The sequence below is a fragment of the Amblyomma maculatum genome, chromosome 6, assembly GCF_055883805.1.
Source record: "Amblyomma maculatum isolate TAMU_Amacu chromosome 6, ASM5588380v1, whole genome shotgun sequence".
Lineage (NCBI taxonomy): Eukaryota > Metazoa > Arthropoda > Arachnida > Ixodida > Ixodidae > Amblyomma > Amblyomma maculatum.
This window is the reverse complement of record NC_139349.1, coordinates 130,191,734-130,215,799: the sequence shown is the minus strand read 5'-3', so window position 1 is coordinate 130,215,799 and position 24,066 is coordinate 130,191,734. Positions and strand designations below refer to the sequence as shown.

The 24,066-nt window shown below is 43.7% G+C and overlaps 1 protein-coding gene across 4 annotated transcripts in view; it reads right to left on the bottom strand.

Moving 5' to 3' along the window:
* LOC146186739 (corticotropin-releasing factor-binding protein) overlaps nucleotides 1-23,799 on the bottom strand; it is a 174,299-nt gene extending 150,500 nt beyond the window's left edge. For all 4 annotated transcript variants that reach the window (XR_014708163.1, XR_014708164.1, XR_014708162.1 and 1 more), the window contains exon 1: nucleotides 22,940-23,799. Coding sequence is in view for 1 of the 4 variants with exons in the window: in XM_084607383.1 (XP_084463509.1) it covers nucleotides 22,940-23,044 (105 nt within the window). In the remaining 3 variants the exon portion in view is untranslated. The remainder of the gene's footprint in view (nucleotides 1-22,939) is intronic.
* Nucleotides 23,800-24,066: the final 267 nt, after the last annotated feature.

Sequence of the window (24,066 nt, the reverse complement as noted above, 5' to 3'; positions counted from 1 at the left end):
TAAAGTCCGGGACACAAACAGATGAACTCAGATAAAAACACTTAGCCAAAATGCCATGTAAAAGCGCTAAAAGAGGACGGTAGAAGCCCAGGGCAAAAAAGCTGCTTAAGGACACAGGTAGAGAGTAGATGACGTCGGTTTCACAGAGGACGTGCTGTGCAGAATGAGTCTTGCCACACCCACGGGCGATCGGAGGCCGAACAAGCTTTCTTCCATGGGCTCAAAAGCAAATAATCCTCTGATCACCCGTGGGTGCGGCCAGGCTCATTCTGTACAGCACGTCCCCTGTGAAAAAGGCGCCATCTATTGTCTACCTGTGTCCTATGGGAAGAGATAGGTTCGTCAAACAGGCAGGTGCATCAATATTAGACTTCAGGAGATCAATAACAATGTTAGTAGCACTGCAATCTCGGGGCACCTCGCCAACCATTGTAAGGAATGTAAGATTGATAACGCTGATGATATCTGTATCCCTGACTTCAATAGTTGCACCATTATAGGCAGAGGACGGGATCGGCTGTCTAGAGAAATCGCCGAAACACTTTAAATTCACTGCGCAAACGAGCAATGTGTAAGCCCACCTTCCCTGTGTTTGTCTTGTCAGAAAAAGGAGTGCAATGTTTGAGAAACACGGTAACTGTTTAGTCTTTCCCACGCTTTCTATTTTAATATCCGTAAACAGATTTTTTACCCTGGGTTTATACTGTTGTCTTTTAAAGCTTTTACATGCCGTTTTGGCTAAGCTACTGCGCTTTTATCTGGTTTTATCTGTTTATGCCCCGGCCTCTACACCATTTTTATCGCTTTTAGTTTTTCCATGTTTTTATCTTTTTTGACGTGACCACGCGGTGTTTCGGAAATCGCGCAGCATTGCCATGGCTCCGCCCCCTTCGTGTACCTTTAAATGTGTTCGCTTCGAAATAAAATTTCAGTTGTTAGTCAGGGTTTCTTCTTCTTTCTTCGTGTTTCGTTTCGTTTCCAGCGCGGTTCTTTAGATATGCCAAGAGACAAAGCGGGCAATGTCATCCCGAATATGGACAAGATAGTCAAAGTAGCTGAGGAGATCTATACTGATTTCTATAGTAGCCAACGTAGCCAGTTTAATAATGAGATTAGCGGTAGGAACAAACAGTCAGACTTCCCGCCAGTGACGAAAGACGAGATTAAGAAAGCATTCGAGATTATGAAAAGGGGGAAATGAGCTGGAGAGGATCAGATAACTATAGCTTTGTTGAAGAACGGGAGGAATATCGTGCTAGAAAAACTGGCCACCCTGTATACGAAATGCATGATTTCATCGACGGTACCGGAACCGTGAAAGAACGCAAACATTATCCTCATTCATAAGAAAGAGGAGGCTAAGCACCTGCAAAATTACAGACCAATAAGGTTGCTGTCTTATATATAAGGTAATTGCTAACGGAATCAGGAAACCCTTAGACTGCAATCAAGCAAAAGATCAAGTAGGTTTTCAGAAACACTACTCTATTATCAATCACAGCCATGCCATCAAACAGGTTATAGAAGAAAGCTCGGAATATAACCAGCCCTTATACATAGCATTCATTGATTACGAAAAAGCATTTAACTCTGTAGAAACCTCGGCGGTCATGTAGGCATTGCGAAATCAGGGTGTAAAACAAGCCGTACGTGAAAGTGCTGGAAGATATATATAGTAGCTGCACAGCAACCATAGTTCTGCATAAATAAAGTAGCAAAATTCCTGTATAGAAAAGAGGTTAGGCAACGAGCCATTATGTCTGATCTCCCCAGTACTGTTCACAGCTTGCTTAGAGGAAGTATTCAGAGACTTGGAATTCGAGCAGTCAGGGATAAGGGTAGATGGAGAATACCTCAGTAATCTGCGATTTGCTGTGACATTGTCTTGCTAAGTAACTCAGGGGATAAATTGCAAATAATTATTGATGACCTAGACTGGAAACGTAGACAGGTAGGCTTGAAAATCACTATGCAGAAGACCAGGGGAATGTTTACCAGCCGCGGGAAGGAGCAGCCGTTTGCTGTAGGTAGCGAAGCACTGGAAGTAGTAGGCAAATATGTCTACTTGAGACAGGTAGTAACATCAGATCCGGACCACGAAAGGGAAATAACTAGGAGAATAAGACTGAGATGGAGCGCATTCGACAAGTATTCGTAGATTATGACTAGAAGCTTACCGGTATCGCTCAAGAGTAAAGTATACAACAGTTCGTTGTTACCTGTACTCATCTATGGGGCTGAAACGTGTAGGCTAACGAAGAGGGTTCTGTTTACGTTGAGGACAACGCAGAGGGCCATGGAACGAAAAATGGTAGGGGTAACATTAAGAGATAGGAAGCGTGTAGAGTGGGTCAGAGAAATAACTCAAGTTACTGACATTCTAGTGTAAATCAAGAAGAAGAAATGGTCATGGGCAGGACATGTAGTGCGAAGAGAGGATAACCGATGGTCGCTTAGAGTAACAAACTCGATTCCAAGGGAAGGAAAGCGTAGCAGGGTGTGGCAGAAAGTTAGGGGGCGGATAAGGTTAAGAAGTTGGCAGGGGTCAAGTGGATGAAACTAGCACAGCCGCGGGTTAACTGGAGGAATATGGGTGAGGACTTCGCCCTGCAGTGGGTATAGTCAGGCTGATGATGATGATGAAGCAGGCCAGACCGCGCAACTTAGCATGAGATCCTCTCTGGTTTGACGCAAGTGTTTTATATATGGCGTTCCGTCTCACAAAAAAGTGGAGCGGCAGGCGACGCTGATAACGTTTCATTCTTGGCCAGCGGAACCGACGAACCACTCAGCGGACGGAGCGGGGTGATGGTTGTTTCATCAAGTGATTGGCTATTGGGCGAGAGCGAAGCGTTATCTCTGGTGCATGTAAATCCACATTCTTGTCAGATAAAGGGCTATACGCCCCATGAAATTGGGAAGAGCTTCCTTCTGTGTGCCGCGGTCTCGCGTGCGTAAATAGCTGCATTGGGTTGAGGTTTTAGAAATGCCTTGCTTAATACATAAAATGAGCTGTCAATACGTTTTCACTTGCAACATGAATGTTAACTGCAGCTAAACAAAAGTGAAATATTGTATTTAGGAATAAATAACATATCGGTGAAAATTATCTTCACAGTTCCTGTCTGGCCGGCCCCATATCTCAATGTACAAAAACAACTCTTGTGTAATGCCCTTCGTATTTGTTTATAAAAAATCTCTATGTCTAAATTTGAACCACCCTGTATACTTCTCTTTCTGACTTCCCTATAGTTCTCTGCATAGTTCCTTTTATAGTTCACTGCAGAGAAACGGTTGCAGGGAGCCCCTTAGCATTTTTGAAGCCTTCAGGCCAGCTGGCTCCGGAACGCCAAGTTCAGTTCATTTTCTTGCTACCGTTTTGACCCTCAACCAAACAAAGCTTAGCCAACCTCATGTAAGTGTTTTATCATTGCAGCTGTAAACATTCCACAACGCTCGGCCTTATATTTTTGTGACCTTTTTTGAGTAAAGGGGCTATTGGATTGCTCCTCTTGCTGCCTTGCCAGCAAAACCACAAATGATACCATCCTGTTTTCAACGCAGCGCGGGAAGCCACACTGACTGAATGGAAACCACGAAATGTGGAAAATAATTTGAAAGAAAAACACAAACAAGCCGAACCTATATTTTAGGGACTGCTCCATAACAATCCGCGTGAAAGTTGAGAGTTAAATTTCGACCTCTCTTTTTCAAGGTTCAAGGCGGCATTTCAGTGGAAATCCGCACACGTGATGAGCTACTCGAGCTCCAAACCAGCGCATATATAAGTACGATGTGGATTCTATTTACATCCAGAGCGTTGGCAGGAAAGGAAAAGGGCGGAGTGATCACGATCCCGGGAGAGCGCGGTACGGCACCCTACACATACCCAACTCGTCACACGACGAAATTCATTGAAATCCCGTTTACTCGGCCATCAACAGAACGTCAGAATCAAGCTTCGAAGCTATTCTTCAAACTGCCTTTAAAGTATATTCACGTAATGTGTGAGCAAATAGGCATTTCCACTGAAGCATCAAAACCTTCTGAATACCTCCTGCATTTGCGCTCTTTGGACTAGTTTCAAACTCATTACGTACGGCTGCATTTTGAATGTGAATTACCATCCAAACCAGCCTGGTATTTTGCTCAGCTCTATATGGGTGAAATGCTAATTACAAACCTGCGCTACGAGAAGTCCTGCGCATAGAGCGAAATGGATGTTTTGAATCCCTGCTGGCTCCCCTGAATGAAAGATACAACGCGCATTACGGAGCGAATTTTGAGAGCTCACCATTCAAATTTCACTCATTACTTAGTCCGTTTTCTCGCGAACGTCTCGTTTTCCATTTTCGCCAACACGCAGCTAATTAAAGTGAAAAAATACCGTTAGGGTTATACTCGATACATAGTGCGTTAATGCAACATGCATAAATCACTGACACTTGGATGGAAACATTATAGTAGGGCAGAACATGTGTATAAAAACTGATTCAAATTAGTCATTCGGTTTATTTTTCGCCTATAAAGTGAATATCATGTACAAATTCGCCAAACATATGCATAAAATGCTCAAATTTCTGGAAAAATACATGCGCACCCACCGCCATCGTCCTTAAGTGGCTCTGGCTGCCGCCTGCGAATTGTCACGATTGCCCTGAGGCCAAAGCTGAACTTTTCCTTAAAGGCAAACGTTCTTGAAAGGCTCATACGCCAGTGACGTCGACCGCTTTTAATGACGTCGTGGATGATCCCCTTGGACCTGCTAGCGTAAGGTCGCATTTTGCAGATGAAAGCAGGTGGTTCGACACGGCCGATTCAAGTTAACCGTCGATCGAGGCTATTGGCTGAAGGGCCTCTTTCGACGGCCTTTTCTGCTTAGTTTTTATAAAATACGGCACTCCCTGTGCTGCGTCACAGTTGGAGCTCATATGACAAACAATTTCCATGGCTTAAATCCCCAAAAACAGATTAAGACGTGCGAAAACGCTCTTTGGCATGGTTGTGCTTAGCGGTTTAGCATCAGGGAACTGGCGCAGCTACGTCAGTCCACGTAAATGTTTCTGTATACGTCCCAAAGCGACTCAGGCTACGCGAGATACCATAGTGGAGAGATCCAAACATTTCGACCACCTAGGGTTCCTTAACGAGAACTGACATCGCATAGCACACAGGTATATTGCTTTTTGCCGCCATCGAAAAGCGGCCACCGTGGCCGGGTTTCAAACCTGCACCCTTAGGCACAGCAATCGAGCGCCCTAACCACTACACGATAGCGACGGGGCTGTCACGGCTTGTGAGACGCCGCACCGGTGAGGCCACCGGCTGCAGTACCACAATGGCGGCGGCGTTGCAAAGCTCGTTGCGAAGGCGGTCTATTCAGAGCCGTCAGAAGGGTTAAGTGCACTCTGTCGATCGGAGCAAGCGTACAAACCTTCCTTGCCTGCAGATTACCGTGACATCGCGTAGCCAGTTATCGCTCTCTGCTCAGTGCCGCCATGGGCACTTCGCACGCGACAGATGGGCAGAGCCACGGGGCAAATAGTCAACCGGCGATTACGTCGCTCCAATTAATGGAGTTGAAAGAATTACAAAATGCCAGCATAGAGACCGCGTGGCATTTCGAATTCGACGCTTTTAAGTTTCTCTTTAATTACTCTACCTCCGTTAAGCTTAATGCCGTGTGTTCGTGTGTGCAAGCTGGTGGGGGTTAAGTTATCAAAACCATCAAGGCATAAACACGTACTCACTATAACAGAATACTTCTCTCACAACAACAAGTTAGTGTATTCCTACTTCCCCCTCGGTATGAAAGAGTGGAATCGCCTAGATCCTTCGATGATTTATGCTAAATCGTTATTGCAGTTAACTTCGCGGCTGGAACTTATGCCAAGTAATCAGTGATTACATAAGGTTAACCATTCAAACGCCTCGCAACGATTTATTGCATTACTATCATGAAGGGGATTTGTTTTTATTTTCCCATTTACTGTTAAGTTGATCATGTTGTAATCATAATAACACACATAGCTACTAAATATGTTGTCCTATCTGGTGTTTATTTTTTATTTTTTGTTTTATTGTTCCTAACCTGACTTGCCTTTTTGCATTCACCTTTGTGTGACTTCTTATACGTAATCTGTGAAAGCGCCGTGTGAAAACCTAATCTTGTTTCCTTCCAGCTTGCCTATCTGCTTTGTTCTCAGGTGAGAATGACAGTATTCCAAAAAATAAGTCAACTCATCATTCTTGTTTCAGAGTTACTTCTCGCACTGGGTTGAGAAGAAACAATAAAGTACACTTCAAAGTCTATGGCGTCTGATTTAACTTTCGGAAGCCACGATCGGGGACTGTAACTAACACTCACGCGATAGTAGCTTACTAGCCAAGCGCTCCCTGTCATCAAGCCGACGTAGCTAAAGTTCAAAGGCAAAACTAAAACAAATATGTAAGCGGTCACCTCCAAGGCGGGCAGTGCAATCAAAATCAAGCGCCCAGTATCGCACATCTTTTCCTTCATTACTCTTGTTTTCTTTCGGTCCTCAGACTCTCCTATGAAAAAAAAAAAAAAGAAACGTATTCGTTTTACAACAGCATTTTTCAAATTTTCGACCACTTTACGACGGCAGGGCTAATACGAACGGTGAAATATGATCATAGTGGACAGGGTAAACAAAATAATGTAAAGGCTGTCATTGGAGATCTACCTTGAAGGGGAAAAAGCACGATAAACTAATGTTTGGTGTCGCTGGCAAGGCACTTTAGTACTAGCGGACAGCGGATAATATTTCGGGAGTGTTCATAAATTGTTGTGAGTTTATAGAAGTCCCCGCTCAATAGCTAGTACGGCGCAAACTCGCTTTTCCCGCGCTTCATCAAGCATCTTTGCTTTCGCTAAGGTCGTGGAATGCTGGTCGCAAGTTATCCGCTAATGAAAACTGCGCATTGCAGGACGACCCGGACACCGAATCTCCAACCTTCTAATAACGAGAGAGCACCGTACAACCGGTTAAAATGTTTAACCTCTTCATCGCCAGTGAGTTTTCAGTGATGCGAACGCTTCCATAAAAGCACCCCGGGTATATCTCCACGTCATTGAAGTGAAGAAAGCAGCAAGGCAATCGACGGCAACCGGAGCAATTACTGGTTAAGGATTGTCAACTTCTCAAGCGTTTTTTAACCTGACTCGAAATCTTAATATGCGTGCACGTCTGAACTTTGTTTCAAGTGAAACCACGTCTTCGAGGTCGGTAAAACACTCGCATGTCTTACAATTATGATAATTAGCAGCCAAAACCTTTGAGAGACCGGTAGCAAAGGTTGCCCCAGTCGGTTATGCAGATAGGAAACCCGCCGAGCACCAGAGTGCATGTGCAGAACTTTAATGTCTGTTTTCTCATTGGTTAAATAATGACGCTATCGCTAAACTGGCCAAATAGATAGGCCTCCAAACGCCGAATGGGGTTGGACAAGATGGCGGCCGCTGGTGCAACTGGAGCAGAGCTCGCTTTACCATTAATTCTTCGCTGATACAACCAACACCTTCCATCCATTCATCGTTACTCCTTGAGTATGCCACACACGTTCACGGCAAATTAGTAATGCACAAACTTCTTAACTGGGTCAAGACGGTTGGAGCCAAGCCATCTCGACACAGATAAAAGCCTATGGACCAGAAAATTATGAAAGTGAAACGCTTCACATATGAATACCACTCCTGGATTTAAACAGCTCCTAAGCCTAGCAATATGGTGTTGTTTTATTGCCTGCAGGAAGGACGTCAGAAAACGCGGGATGGCCGAATAGTCTTTTTTTTTCGTTAGCATTAACAGTACAAACTATAACTGTCGCATGATATGCTGATCTTAATTTTTGATAGCGTTCTCTGCTTAGGCTGTCCCAGTTGAATACGGAAATTAATTTCATGTGCGGACTTTACAATTTAGCGTTCAGTTTTCTACCGAAATGGCACTGGGAGCGGCTAGAGTAATCCATACGCGGCCGGCCCTCCAAGTCTTACACACCAGAAGGCCCTCCAAACAGGCCCTTCAATAGGCGGACAGCACACAAGCTCTGTTCTCCTATTCGAGAACTGTCTAATATTTGCATTTCCTTAGGAAGCGGCTCAAAAGCAACTGCCCTTGTAGGCAATTGAATTTTAAGCACACATTCAACAAGAAGATGGATCCCTTGAGAAACTGCACCAGCTTCCATTTATTTAACGCGGGTGTCTTGACCAAGGAATGCCGAACAGGTCTTCTAGAATCATTCCTTTTGGCGTGCTGTGTAAGGAGTGACAGTGCAAGGCCTTTTCTAAGCCCAAGACAAATTAACGCCTCGCGTCCCAGTGAATCATAGAGTTGGAACCTTCGAGTGGCACCCCGTTTTTGAAAAGAGATTCTTCATTTTACCGAGCAGCGGTGGTGAAGTTCAAATAAAGCAGCCCTCTTCACAAGCGTGCTACCAAGGTTATAGGAAATGAGTTGTCCGAGTTTGAATACGTCGCCACACCGCTTGCAATCAATTCTTCTCTACATCGAGCGCATGCACGGGAATAAAAATGATACAATTACGCCCATGTTCGCCCTCGTGTTCCCTTTCTTCTTACACTTGGACCATTCAGACTTCCAGGATCCATGCTCATCTCAGTCGGCAAACTCGACACTGTCTTTTTTCGCGGTTGTTTAACCGGTCTGCGCTGGCTATTTGTCTGTGGTTGTAGGGCCGTGGTCTCAAGCATTGTCTCTGTCGAGACACACATGAGAATTTGCAAAGTTATGCGATGTATTTCCCACTTATGTTGCTCAGTGCCCTTCGAGAAAGTCGTAAAGTCGGAGGCACGTTCACTTGGTTCATGTTTTAGGAAATTTAACACACCCTCACACCACCCAACTTCGGAAGACAACCTGGATTCCTGTTTTTGATCGTAGAAAAATTTAATCTCTGTGCAACAGGCTCACTTTAAACGCGCTGCTTATCACCAGTTTTAACAAAGCGCCAGTTTACGACAGAATGACGCGCAATTTACTATTGCAATCAAAACAAGAAACAGAAACTAAACAGACAATCTAGTTCGCACGTTAAAATATACAGTAATTAACGACACATCGGTTTTCACATTACCTTACTTCAATCTTTTATAGTGAGTAGTCTACCACGACCCATTGGATTGACTTTGCCTAAGGTGTGTTCAATTTTTAAAATTCGGTTATTGCGGCTTCATCTAGATGATAGTTATATGTTAGTTATATGGCGTTTTATGGCGCATAAGCAACTAAGGCTATCATGCACCAAATGCAGTTCTGATCATCTCGAAGACTAAGCTCTAGAAGGAAACGCAAATATTGTATTGTATTGTATTGGTTTTTTTTGGCGCATAAGCAACCCAGGCTATCATGCGCCGGGAACAAGGATTGTGTTTATTTTGTAAATGAGCACTGGTCTTTTTTTTTTTTTTTTAGGTTTGTTCGGAAGGTTTGCATCCTTTAGAAAATGGAGAACATTGTTCACTTCAACCAGTGCATCTTCTCCCACAGCAGGCTGGGATGGAGAGGAATCTGTTCTGTGTAAAGATGTGTAAAATATTTTTTTCTTAAGTTCTCGAGTTTAGTACATGAAAGTAGGATGTGAGTCTGTCTTCTTTCTTGGAGTCATTCTTCTTTTTGCCACTCCGAACTACCTTAGCATCCGGGAAAGTAAACAGCTGTCGCTAAATCCAGGGGCTCTAGTGATGCGCAGTAAGTGACAAGCCGATCACTCGTCCGTGAACGTTATTGCATACTATGTAAACGGCAATTCTGGTCCGCGAAAGATAAAGTTATGGGAAGTGCAGAGAAAAACAGGCTGATTATGTAAATAAAAAAAAGGACTGGAAACACATAGAGCGCTTCGGGGATCTGTGCGCAACTATTGCTAATATATTCAATGCCCATTACTTATTATGACACCTTGTTTCTCGTTTTGCTGCGAATTTTGAGATTTGTTGTGAAGTCAAATGAGGAAAATGTATGCTAATTAGAAAATCTAGGTGTAGTTATATTATGCTAACTGAAAACTTTATTAGACTGTGATTACTAAATGGTAATTGATATTATACAGGTATCGATAGTCGTTGTTGGTATATCTTCGAATTATCGATTAGATACCTTGGCTGACGTTGTCATGTGCGTGGAGGTCTGCGACACTAATTGTTTTTTTTTTTTGCTATGTCCCCTACTAAGCTTTCTATAAGAGGAGCTTCATAATTGTATATAAAATATACTAACACTATGTAGAACACAAGGAGTGATTATGAACTAAATAGATCACGCCTATGGAAGTATGAGGAACCTGTATGACCGCATAGAAGGTATATGAAAATTGTATGGAAAGTATATTGAAGTTACACCGGTAGGTATGGAAAAAATAAAGGTTGGTTATATTTTTCATATCATACGTACTCCATATTTCCACATTCAAATACCATAGCTCATATGCGTATTTTCAGCAGGTGCGGGCGTTCATTGCGGTAGGCCTTCTAGTGCTTTCTTATTAATAAGCGACATGCGCGACTAAATCTTAGACTTAATGAAACTGAGAGATAGAGTACATTTTTCCACGATTTCTTTGGCTATTTAGTTTATTGAGAATGAATAAAACGAGCAGCGGTCATAAAAGGTGCTGTGCTTAATTGAAATTCTATATAATACACACTAAGTTACTACATCCTCATTATAAAACTCAGCAATAAATGTTGGAAAACGCAATGAACGTGAAACTTCCGAACAACACCACACAGTTACAGGCTCGCAAAAGGTTGCTCGAGTCCGCCTGAATAAGCCAATAATGCCCCAGTAAATGTATGTCGCCCAATATTTTGCTAATGGGTCAAGAGGCCGTCAGTGGCAACTGTTCAGTTCTTGTAGGAAAAAAATTAATTTCAAGGCTCCTTTCGCAATTGCTGTTTTGTATGACCGCAATATGCGCATTTATGTTTGAGAAAATTGCCGTTAAAATATTTTCACCCCCAACGATTCATAACTGGGGCTCCAACACAGGAAATAACTTCATGATAATCGCAGTGAAGATAATTGCAGGGTAGATAAGCTGCTAGGCTTCGCTCCAGAAAAACCTTTACAGACGTGTCCACCGAAGTCTGGTGGCAAAATGAGCCACTGATGACGATGCCTCCATTTCATGCTACGGGCCCCTTAAGCTTGTGGAGGCTCTGTTTCCATAGAATGTTGCGTCTTTGTCACAAGGATACGCCAATCCATCGGACTTCAATTTCTCTCCAGTGCCCCGTCAAAAGATAATCACCTACAGATTAGGTGTCCCTTCATGCCCAACCAATCATTCTTAATGTATTCATTTCCCCCTCTCAATTACGATAGTTGGAACTACAATTACAGGCATGTAACGTCCTTAACCGACCTTTAATATTGCGTAACGCAATCGCTCTCTAGAAATATTTTTCAATGTTATTTGCGTTTGTTTTTCACTGACTCATTATTTCCCAGTTGAAATGGGTATTTGCCATATTTGTTCATGCTGTGTTTATTAGTGTCTTTTTTACTTTATACCGCCTCAGGGACCCTAACATCTTTTTTGCTCCACTCTATCTCATGCAGTGTCTGTCCCTTTATTCTCATTTAATAACCCTGAAGCTACTTGAATAAGCAGATAAACAATTATTTAATATGGACTCCTTTTTACGCAGCATCCTAAATACATCCCAAAGGCCTCCAGCAATTATAAGTATCTCAACAAATTGCAGCAAGAAACTCCAGTACCGTTTCAAAAGCAGCGCATCGTTTAGAAAAACGGCCATGAAAGGGCATATTTTTCTGCTATTTATCAAACCGTTAACCACGGCCCGTTAATCAAATTATACCCGTTTCAGCTAGTCAGGAGGAGCCAAATCCATGCAAGGTGAGGTATGGGCGCTGGCCAGTTACAAACAAATCCTGTAGATGCATTACTACCACTGCTGCGCACTAACACCCATATATTCCACCTTTCTTCCAGAATCTGTGGCTGAACTGGTATCCGGCATACCAAGGACAAACCTTGGCTGAGTCATCTTTATCGAAGTGCTTGCACTAGCCTCTAAAGCAGTAATTTTTCGTGAAGGAAAGGTGATCCCCTGCATCCGGCTAAAAAAGATGAACGCCTCACAACAGCGAAACAAAATGTATTGCCCATAACCTGAGTCGGACAATACCTGCTACAGCACTGCGAGGGATGACGGGTTACTTCGAAAAAAAAAAAAAGTATTCTGTATTCGTTTATTACATGAAACAGGAGCGGCTAAGTACAAAGCTCTGCTTTTTACGTAATGCAGAAACCTCGCCGCTATACTGGCAGGTTATATGGATAGATGACATGGCGCACGAAAAGAGGTACGTCCCATCTGAGCTAGTTTCTCGACTTGGCGACAGGCGTTTGCATTGCCCGTATGTTCATATCAGCGGCAGGCAATAAAGATTTAAGTGTTCCGGAGGAGTATTTTCTTTGCTTTTACTTCATGGCCACCGCATCGTGCTGAAACGTGAGCGAATCGACCCGTTGGTACGCGTCACTGAAGGCGTCTGACGCGTCAGTGACGTAGCAGTGGTTGCCGACGGTGTGAATTAACAAAAAGAGGATAAAATAAGTAATGAGATTTAGCTATCGTATGTTCTCCGTCTATGTGTGCTGCGCGATTAAGTGTAAGCTGAACGCGCCACCATGGCGTAAGCTGTAGCACGCGAAAGCAATCTTTATATTTTGCCGTCTCAAATCTTTTGGACGTCATTAGCGAAGAGATTTGAGAGGCACAGATAAAGGAGAACGCCGAGGAAGGTTTTTGTTTGTTTTTTTTTTTCATCTTTTAAATATCCGCTTTGAAGACAAAATGCCAAGTTTCGCGATTAATCGGCGAAGCAATCTCCTTAAATACGTCAGAGATGAGCTTTCTCAGCATGGAATACTTGGACACTGCGTGAAGCATTTGGACATATGCCGCGAATCTTCATTTTCCCATGAACTGGGATTAAATGTCCGGAGGCAAATTACAGAATTAAATGATTTATTGAAGCGAAACTAAAAATTAATGACTGACCTCTCTTGAATACTAAACTTTGAGGAGACAAATGCGATATATATTTGCTGAACCGACGCCCTCAAATCGGTGCAGCACCTGACATTTATGATTGACACAGTTACCGAGCCTCTGGAACGTCGCTACATTGTCGAATCGCGTGTTCTAGTCTAAAAAGCTTATTGGATAAAGAAGACTAAATTTTTGTTCAAGGTAATATAAAATGCTCGCACTAAAGAAATATACACACAGCAGAAACATTTCTCTTAAGCTTCAATATCCTTAGCCGTCTAAGCCAGGAAAAACTGAATATGCAAAGTTTGTGTAAATTTGAAAAAAAAACGACATTCTAGTTCCCACCAAAGGTGTTTCTTAAGCGCATAGTGGTGAGTTTGTTACTACATTGTTTGTGATAAAATTAACTGTTTCATGAAAGCCAAAACTGCCCGGCGTTGGCCTTTCTGCGAAACTTCCACTTGGCAGCTATGCAACTTGCCAACCGTGGAAATTGGCAGGTAGTAAAGAAGCGGGAAACTATGTCTCGACTTGTAGGGAAAAGGAGAGACAGGCCAGACAGCCTAACTCGACAAAAATGAAAGTGGGGGAAAATGATTAAGAAAATAAGAAGAGAGCATCGATTAAACGAAAAAGCAATGACAATGAAATTGGCATTGTAACAAAATCAGACCTAAAATAGAATGGAAACTATAATGGGATCGTAATTGACAGAGAATCTCAATTTGACAATATTAGAGGATGAAAGACTATGGAATACCAATTAGGACAGTATCAACTACAAAAATATAAATAAAGTGAGAATATGTATATAATTCGTGTCGGAATGAATTTAGCGCCCATGGAAGTTTTTTTAGCGCTCACAGCGCCCATGGAAGTTTTTTTTTTATTTTTTTTTAGAAAGAATCTTATACGTTTTTGATGTAAAATAGATGAAAGGCTTTGCCCTTTCGGAGACTGGGCTGTACTTGCTGCATAGGAAACAGTTGAGGATTAAGCTACCGCATGTCCCCACCATAGCCTAGAAAACCGGTATTGTCAAAGTTCGTGAAAAAGTCTAGAAAACTCCCGAAACCTATTTTGTCGCATTTTAAACACTTTTCTCTTCACATAAAGCAGATCTGGGAGGCACTTCGTAAGCTTGCACTTTTAGGCCTTCACAAAAGCCAACAAGCCGCATTTGAAACGTCATGCGTGTAATCAAATTAAACTGTGGATTCAGCTTGATAAAGCGAGCAGCATTTGAAAGAGAAGCACTTTTTTTTTTCACACATTTTTCTCAATTCAGCATATTTGTCCTGGAAAAAGATCGCAAATGACGCAGTATTAGCTGCATGCACGACGTGAGCGCGACGCATTAGGTGAATTTAGTAAAAAAAATTGAAACCGTTTCTGTTGGATCCCTCTTCAGTTTGTGGCAGAGCAAACATCCGATAGTAGTCTTCCTTAATGAAAGTAAGTGCATTTTGGTTTCTAAATTGCGATAAAACCAGTCCATTTATGAAGCAGTTTTCGCATTAGTTCAAATTATTTAAATTTAGCGAAACTCGCGCAGTTTAGAATACTGAGTTACTCTGTTATCCTTAAATACCTCGAACACTGTGTAGTTATCTGGAACTTGTCACCTTCATTGCTCTGTCTGTTTATTTCCTATAGCCTCGGGTGATCAATCTCTCGTCCATTATTTGGATTCACAATTAGACAACTTCCCAGGCTTCAAGAGGGTCAACTGCTGAGCTAGTTGGTTTTATGACATAATAAATGATTTTTAGCGCAACGGGGATACAACACAAGAAAGAGGATTACACGGGTGCTAAATCCAACTGTTCAATCAGGAGACAGAATACGTAAAAATATAGCCCTCCCAGCTGGTGCGCACGCGTACAAGGCAACAAGACACACCATGCGTCGCTCAGCTTCATAGCACAACAGAAGTGTCACTAACACAGCTCGGACCCGCATTTTTGATATGAAAGACTTCCAGGATTTCACGAGCCGACTGTTGTCTACCTCTGCCCAAAATCCTCACTTCGCAGTGCCGTGGTTTACAATTGGTACAAGCCCTACAGTGCTCAACAAGTCGCTTATAATCATTATTTTTAATATATCTTGCGTGTTCCCTAAGTCGTTCATTCACACATCATCCCATCTGTCCAATACAGGATTTTCTGCTGGACAACGGAATTTCATACACAACGTCGGTGGCACACTTCACGAAAGCTGGCCATGCCTCTTCTGGCAGCCGATCTTTTGGCTTTCGTTCGCGATACCGTAGGCACAGCAGTCGAAGGCCCTAGCAACTGCACCACCAAGAATGGTAAACTTCAGTTTACGTTTTCCTCATGTTGCTCAATCACTTCTTTCATTTGCATTAAGGTGACAACTTTCTTTAATACAGCCACTGTTCTAAACATGCATTTCCCAGCCATTTACTGCTAAATCAGCTGTAGGAAAAAAAACCTCTTAATTATTGCGCAAGATAACGGCTGCTGAAATGAAACGAAAACCACTACGCGCTCCGAAATAAAAAGAAGAAAACGTCCGCCGAACATTTTAACACAAGAAAAAAACGCGCAACCTTAAAATATGACGCAATTGGAGAAACGTATACCATATGACCCAAGTTTCGTTTATGCGCGTATCTTCGCTTTCCCTAGGAACATAGAAGAAGACTTCTGTTTTCGTTTCCAGCAGCACAACTCGAAGCTGGCGCACTCATAGGCATTCGCATGCCTTTACTCGGTCGAATCGAATAAAAAGTATGACAAAAAAAAATGTTGTCGAAATTTCTCTTCTGACGCAGCAACCGCATTAGAGAGGTTTAAGGTTTCCTCTAAAAATCATTTATGAAAGGTAGCTTGGTTTCGTGAAATGGTTTTTGTTCCGGTAAGAGCGCCCCCGCCTTGCGAATGCGATATAAGGTTTCATGCTTAACAGGTACTCTTGCTTCGCCTCATCACCATGTATTGTGAGGAGAAGCCATACCTGCTCTGCGTGCTCCCTTTTGCGGCCGAGCACAATCTGTTTATTTATTGGTTGCCACCTGTCATACTTTCTTTTGCAATCAGAAATTTAGGCACCATTGGGAAATTTAAGTTCTTGATTTCTAAGGAATGTTTGAACCTGAAAGAATTGCCTGTGCTTTCTTCGTGAAAATTTGTTGGAATGAATTTACGCTCGCTCTGTGCTTCATTTACTCCAATAAATGTTAGGCTTCCTTGATTAGCGGGGGTATAGTACTTTATCCGAAGCGCTGAAACATTGCTCTATGTTATTCTTCAATTCATTGCAGCCTAAAGAGCAGTGCAGTTGAATACCAAACCTTGGAATATAGATACAGTATCCCCAGATACCACTCCTAACCGATTCCTTTTTTTTTTTTTTTTTTCGGGGGGCGGCGGAGGGGAGCAGGGGGGGGGGGGGGGGGCTAGGTTATCTTCCTTTGTGAAAACCATAAATGGAATAAACGAACCACGCCCGCAATAAAAAATTTAGTTGTGATTTAGCTCTGGTTAATCCTAGTTCAATTGCGAAAGCAACGGCAAAATCTGTTTGCATGCTACATTATTCCCCTATCAAGCTCTATCAGTGTAAAGGGCTACATTGTTGGGGACACTTCAGCTGATGCTTTAGGGCATGACGCGAGAGCGTAAGCTACTAGCCCACTTATAACGTCACGCTTCAACCAAGCCGCATAGACATGCCTGCGAGTCGTAGGGGTAAGGAGAATGCAAACGGTTCTGGCAGACTGATTCTGATATCATCCTCCCATATGAAACGCGCGACCCGAGTTGGTAGCTTCTGCCCGGGGCATATATGGGTAACGTGAATTAAAATGTCATGGCAGGCTTATTTCTTTATGAGGAGACCGTAGCTACGCCTTTTCACGGCGTAGCTGCTACCGCCCGAGGTTTCGCTTTGGCTGTCGTAGCGTTGCTTTCGCAACGATATATGCCGTTGTTGCACTCCGGCACTCCGGACAACGGAAGACAAGTTCGGGAAACCTTGAAGTTTTGAATATTGCGTTTACAAAAAGGCCTGCGGGTCGAAGGTATTTTTCGGATGTGCATTTAAAGATATCGCCGAAACCACGTTCGAAAGAATAAAAACATTGTTCAGACATCACCTGCAAATCCTTGCGGTAACGACTGGTCGACAGACTATGAGAATCAACATCCTCTTATAAAATAAAACAATTTTTTTTCTTCTTATGCGTGGTGGTAGTATGTAATGAATTCTTTGTTGCTCTGCGTACAATGCTCATATTACGGCCGGAGAACAGTCCGATATGAGGCAGGAACCGCGCGAGCATATTGCGTGAGCATATTGCGAGCATATTGCGTATTGCGTATTTAACTGTCGAAAATTTCCCAGGATCCCGGCTCTCTCATGTGATAAGTTTAGAATGCCGGCTTCTTGCTTAAGCTTTTACCAGAGGATGCGCGCATGAAAAGTGTGATCAGAGAAGCCGACTGGACGTACGTACATTCGACTGGCTACCACATGCGTAGAAGTGGAGAAAAAAGAGAAATAGAATACAAACAGAATAAAGAACGCAAGTGGAGCATACCTTTATTCTCCGAATAGTTTTTTTTTTTTTTTTTAAGTCGATTTATTGCCTCAGGGCATCAGTAGGTTATGAGATGAAAGAATAATAAATGATTAAATGAATGGAAAAAGGTTGGCTGATTTTATCAAGTCCAGAAGTGAGCGATGATGAGGTCCCTGCGTCCAAGTAGGTAGGATTGGTTGCTGAAAGGCCAGCTATGCTCAGGTGCCGGATTCGTGTTGGCTTGAGTGCTGGGCAGTCCCACAGCAAGTGGTGGATGTCGGCCTCGACATCTTCGTTGTTACAGATCGAGCATCCTTGGCGAGGATATAAGTGTTGGAAGTATGACCACGTCCTAGTGACAGCTGGTGTAAGGGCCACACCGACCCGGATCCTCCTAAGCGCAACCTCCTCTGCACGGGTGAGACCGCGGGGAAGGGATATCGCACACAGAGGGATAAGCGCACGTGTGCGGCGCCGGAGGTGCTCCTTTCTTGACAAAAGGAGGGTAGCGTCGTCCCCTTCGAGGAGCCGTGGGATTGATGCGTCTTGGTTCACGAGGCGGGTTGCAAAATCAGCTTGACTTTGGGAAGGCAGCAAATTCCGTGGGACCCACTCAATGCGTATTGATTGTGGGATGCGCGCCGTAAACTGGTGGATGTCCTGGAAAATTTAGGGCAGCGGCTGACACGTCGGAGCAGACGTACTGCTTGAAGTTTGACTGCGTTTGTTGAAGTTGGTTATGGGAAAAGGAAAGTGTAGTATCTCACTTGTCGGTAGACACCTACACTTGTCAGAGGTGCATATGTAGTCGCGGTTCGAATCCCTGGTGCAAACAAGTCTGCAATATGGCTCGAAGACAGATCAATTTGGGTTACGGAGATGGCTTCTTGACCAAACGAGCTGTACACGCTTCGCGTAAAAGGTCTCTGACGCTTCTTGAATCATTGCGCTGTGATATTATAAAGTCTGCCGACATCCTGAAACTACAGGAAAATTATTTGGTCTCTGAGAACGTTATAATGGCGATATCTTTCACGTGCACTACTCACGAGGAAATCCCCTCGATCGCTGCTGCAGAAATTCACCTCTTAATTCGAACAATCAAAAGGTAGAGGTAGAGAAGCGATCATATTATCTGTTCTCTTTTGCATTTGATCTTGATTGGGCTAGTTGGTGTAGTCTCTCCTTTCTGTATGCGTAGGAATTGTTTTGTAGGGAGGGGCCAATAGGTACTGCCTGGTAGCCGCCCAAGAACTCAACCAAGGTCGGCAATGAAAATTAACGCGCTCAAAATGCGCACCAAAGCCACAGATACCGATGAAGCTTTATGGTGATGTAGGTATACGCGTACGTATACCGTACAGTCAAACTTTATGGTTTTCGTTCTTTGTTTATTGGCAACTTTGTTAGGAAACGAAAACTTGCTGCTTCCTCAAGACACATTGTATTAAGTTCACTACAAGTTCAAGTTAGGTCGTATATCTTCTTCTGACCACTCAAATAACAGCAGGTCTCTTACGGACGCCGGATAGGTATCGTGATTCTCTTTTTTTTTTTTTGAAAAATCCTTTTTTTGGTTTATAAACCCATTAAATGTTGTGGCGTGATCACGCAGCATTTTGTACATGGTCACATTTGTTACTCACGGCGCTTGCAGTTGGAATTCACCACACGCGCTGATAGACTCCACGCAATATTTCTGAAGCTTCCATACCTTGTTTTCCGTTGTAATGCGTGCGGTGGCAAAGTTGAATAGCTTAGAGCTCATTATATCACAGCCGTTTTGGATATCTTTACCTTCCAGCGCAAGTAAGCAAATTATAAAAAAGTGTCAACTTCTGAAAGCTACGTAGCAGACGCGCTAATGATTTTGTTTCGTTCAGACAGCATATACTGCAAAAAGGAAAACCGCTAGTCAGACCACACGCAGCATCATTAGTTAAGCGAAGGCGCATTTACACCTTGATCTTTCAGATGCATTACATCGGATTAACTACGCTTTTAGAGTATGCACAACGTACACAGACATCCCGCAAAGTACTCATTTTTATGTTACCTGTGGGATTTTTCTCGTGAAAAGATTGAAAACAGCGGTGAACTCTCTCTTAATAGGTGAAAATGAATGCTTGGAAGCGTTTCCAGAACAATGCGGTACCCAGTGAGCATATTCTGCATGCACCACAGTCTAATAACATTGATCACATTTTAACCCTTTAACACCTTTTAGAAGACAATCCCGTACAGACTGACTGGTAAGTAAAGATTAGAGTACTAGGCGAAACCTGCCAGCTACAAATTGTTGTTAATGCACTTTCCGCGCGGACATCTGAAGGTAGCACCATCAACATATTTAGTAAGAACGACTTGTCTTCCGAGCTTCGGTAAGTTAAAAGCATGCTCAGCATGCTCAGCGTTTAGATACCTAGCTAGTGTCCTACGGTGAGGCTGAGAGTAGGATAACTTGAGACAGAACATTAACCTTTATGTTTTTCCAAATTATTACAGGAAACGTAATATTTGGAAACGATTGTGACGTCAAACCCATACGCGGCTGATCATGCCTTTGTACTGCATGGCGGTACCAAAAAAAAAAAAAAAAAAAAGAAGAAATGCCTAAAGAACGCTGTTTCAGGCAGGAAGTGTCGGTAGTTCTAGGTGGATGCACGCTTGCATTATCGCTTATAGGGACCGAAAAAAAGTCGTCCTCCGCGCACTTTGCCTGCGGCTACCTCGAGGAAAAGGGTAGCAGTCGGCTTCCGTCCTCTGCTGAAAAACCTTATTCATCGCGTTGAAAAAAGATGCCAAGCTTTGCCTCCGGAGAAGAGCGCCAGGTTGTTAAGCATCTTTCTACAAAGAATGCCTTCTAGCAAATACTTATTTTGGCTTCCTGCCTTGAACAAGAATATTTCTTTGTTCAATTTATGTTCTGAGTATACGTGATTTAAAGAGATCCCTTGGATTAAATCACTCCTCAGTGCGCTTCATCTCTCGGCTTGAGCATAGCTCCAGTTTCGAAACCAGACATGCCTCTCAGTGCAATTACCTAACTACCAAAGAGTGCCCTGTGCATTTAGGTGCGTAAGTTTAATTATTGATACGGTTCAGTAGGAAAACTGTCACCTAATAAACATAACGATTTTGTACTTTAATCACATACATCTCGCGTCACGGCTTGTTTAAGGACAAGGTGTGAATTGTGCCACATTTAGTTACCTCGTTACTCCTATATGTAGTTAATCAATTCCGAGCCACGCGGGAATAAGCGGGGCGGTCGATCGCGCGTCTCCGCCGTGAGCGCAGGTTAGTGTTCCTATTCGCATAAACAGCCGCTTGTATTTCTGGTGAGCTTAAGCGTAACGAAGCGAGCAGCTCGGGAACGCCGCAACGCTGTTTTGGAAAACATCGCGCCCGTCGTGCGTAACGAGACTGCTGACACGTGCAGATGTACCTGAGCTCCGTTTGCGTTTGTCGGGTAAATTGACGTAGTTCTAACACCTCCGAAAGCGCCAGAAACTGCTCTATCCGGTTTAGATACACCGCAGCGCTTTTACGCACCACTGATTGCTTTGCCTTGAATGCGGGAGGGCTGTTCAGAGAGGCGCCGAGATTCATACCTGTTGAGCGATGACACGCACAGACAACAAACAGAAAATAATTGGCAATGGGCGCCCCGCCGCTTTCATATCGACTGGGCTTTCCGGTGAGTCAGTCCAAGAATTCTGGACAATTGATTCAAGCAAGATTAAACATTGTATTTTTCAAAAAGCAGGTAAAGCAAATGGAAAGTAAAATATATGGTGCCGCTTTGTACAGAAGCTCTTTGGGACCACGATTAGCAAAATGATGTGAAAATTAGACCTTCATTTTGACCAGATGTATTTATCAGGCTTGAACTCATGACGCAACCCACAAGTTTAACGTGCCCTCATTTTCTCTCTGTAATTAGTCAAAATACATGAGAAATTATGAGAACCACTTGGAAGAAAGCTTGAGACCGACGTTGCAGCGTGACACCGCTCCTATGATGAAGACTTTCTAAGGTTTAACAGCGGACATTTACGCGCGCTGTGAGCATTCAATGCGCGTTAAATATATTTTATGGCCCCAGCTTTTATTTCTTAGGCAGAGTAGCGAGCTGTATGTTCTTGTAGGTTTTCTTAGTCATGTAAGGTACATTGCGTCTACATTTTTAAGACGCAATAAAATACTTTTGCAAAAAAAAAAAAATAGTCTTGAGCGACGGCATATACTCTGTCGCCCAATAGATACCCAGTGTAAATTGATCCTGAGAAGCAGCAAAATGCACTTTTGCAAAAACAGTGTTTTAATCTTACGCGTAAGAAAAAGAAACAAATTGTTGAGTGGAGTTTGTTTTTGTGTATAGTACATTGTAACTTAGTGTACTGTAAATTAAACAACATTCCTGCTACGCTCTAAAAATTAAAGTATATTTTAACAGCCTTTATTAATTTTGGAAGAAATGTGCATGTTAGACAAGAAAAAAATAAAACAGCGAGAAGTAGGGTCAGGAGCTTGTTCTGAGTATCTCAGTATTCGTGACCAATTCAAACTAGTGGGAAAAAAAAAATGGGTGATTTCAAAAGGTATTAAACCATCTTAGATTCAGTACATCAGCGATAGTCCGGGCAGAAAATCGTCGTATAGTTCTGTTCGTCTAAACATCGCCGAAATTTTTTTAGCTGTTTCCTGCTCGACACATCGCAAAAGTTTGCAGGCAGGCAAAAGCGCAATAGGTTCACTTTGAAGACTCCTGTTGAACTTTAACTCACTACCGCAATACCTTTCATGCTCGTATTTATTATATCCAATGCGGACATCGGTGAAAATAAAATCCATGCAATTTTCGACGATACAAGTGATTGGGAAAAGCCAGAATGTGCGAAAAATTGCTGTTTGCCTAGAACCTCGTCTCTTGAAATTTCAACAGTTGAAACTTCGATCTCCATGCAAGAGCAGTTATATTCGTTGAATATAGGCGAAGAATAAAAATATTTCTAAGTGCATCTTAGAATAAACGTTTAAAACGGAAGTTTTCACATTTTTCGAGGAAGCGTAAAAATTGAAAGAAAGAAGGGACAACAACGAAAATTGGGAAAACCGCTGTTATCTCAAAACCAAGAAACACCATTCGAGCTGGAGCTCACATGCGCGTCTTTGTCAACAAATCTAAGTTCACGCTGGCCCCTCTCGCGAACCTGCGCAAAACTTTTGCAATCTGTTTGTAAAGACTGCTATCTGCATGTCAGAAAAAAGGAGTTTTAGGGATAGGGGCAGAAAATTCTGGGTCTCACCTTTCCCCCGAGGGGCGTCCCGTCGACGCCGGTCTGCCGGGCGGAGGCGGCGCAGCACAGCAGGAGCCCAACACGCACCAGGGACATGGCTCGCGCCGCCAGCATGCTTCTTCGTGCGCTCCGTGCGGCGCGGTCTCGGCGTCTGCTGCGCGCGTGCTGCTGCTGCTCTCCCTGGGGACCCGTGCGCGCCCGTTTGCGGGGCTCCTCCCTCGGCGGCGTCCGGTGCGCCCGCGCGGAATGCGGCGGTCGCTCCCCAAAACTCGCGGGAGAGGAGCGCACGCCCTCTTCGCGACGTCCGGCCGAAGACGCCCGCCGGAGCTGATGCGCGGGAGAGCTCGACCTGCCGCTCCTCTCCGCACTAACTTTCAGATAGAGGAGGAGGCGCAGCCGTCCGAGATTTTGCTCACTCCGCTCGTGAAGCTGCAGGAGCCAGCAACGCTGGCGTTTTTTGCAACGGACCTTCCGACGCTACTGTTATGCGCTCCTTGATTCCGCACGTTCTGTCCTGTATTTTTTCACGGACGCTGATAAGGAGCTGCTTGTGCACGTTGAGAGTACTTGCGCTCTGAATTGAGGACTTTCCACCGAAGTCGCCCTACAATTTTTCGCGCCGTTTCCTGTGCCAGTCGTTTCCGATACCTCAGCAGCACGTGCGCGACTGTTCGTACCGCAGCCTCTCTCTGTGCTACACTGGCCACGGCGGTCCGTGGATCGGAGCCTTTTATAAGTCCCGCAAGGCGTCGCCGCAGTCGCCACCTCCTCGTCGCCGTTGGTCCGATTCTGACCTCCCGGCCCACGCATCGGCTCAGATGTTTTTCGGAGCTGCGCGATGAAGGGCGAGGGTCGCCAGCCTGGCTGACGGAAAAACCTACGTAAGCCGGATGATTTAAAAGAATTATTCAGCTAATAGAATGTGGATGTTGGCTCCAGAGACCACCTTGAGCGGTGTTCTAAATAGCTGATCTCCGAGTTACTTGTTTAGTTAGGCTAGGGCGATAAGCAGCTAAGTAAATTATCCAGCATTTTTACCCCCCCCCCCCCCCCCCCCCAAGCACTGTCGTTTTTTGATGTGTTGTGTTTGAATCAGTCTTGCATGGCAAGATTTTATATCTATGAATTTATTGTGT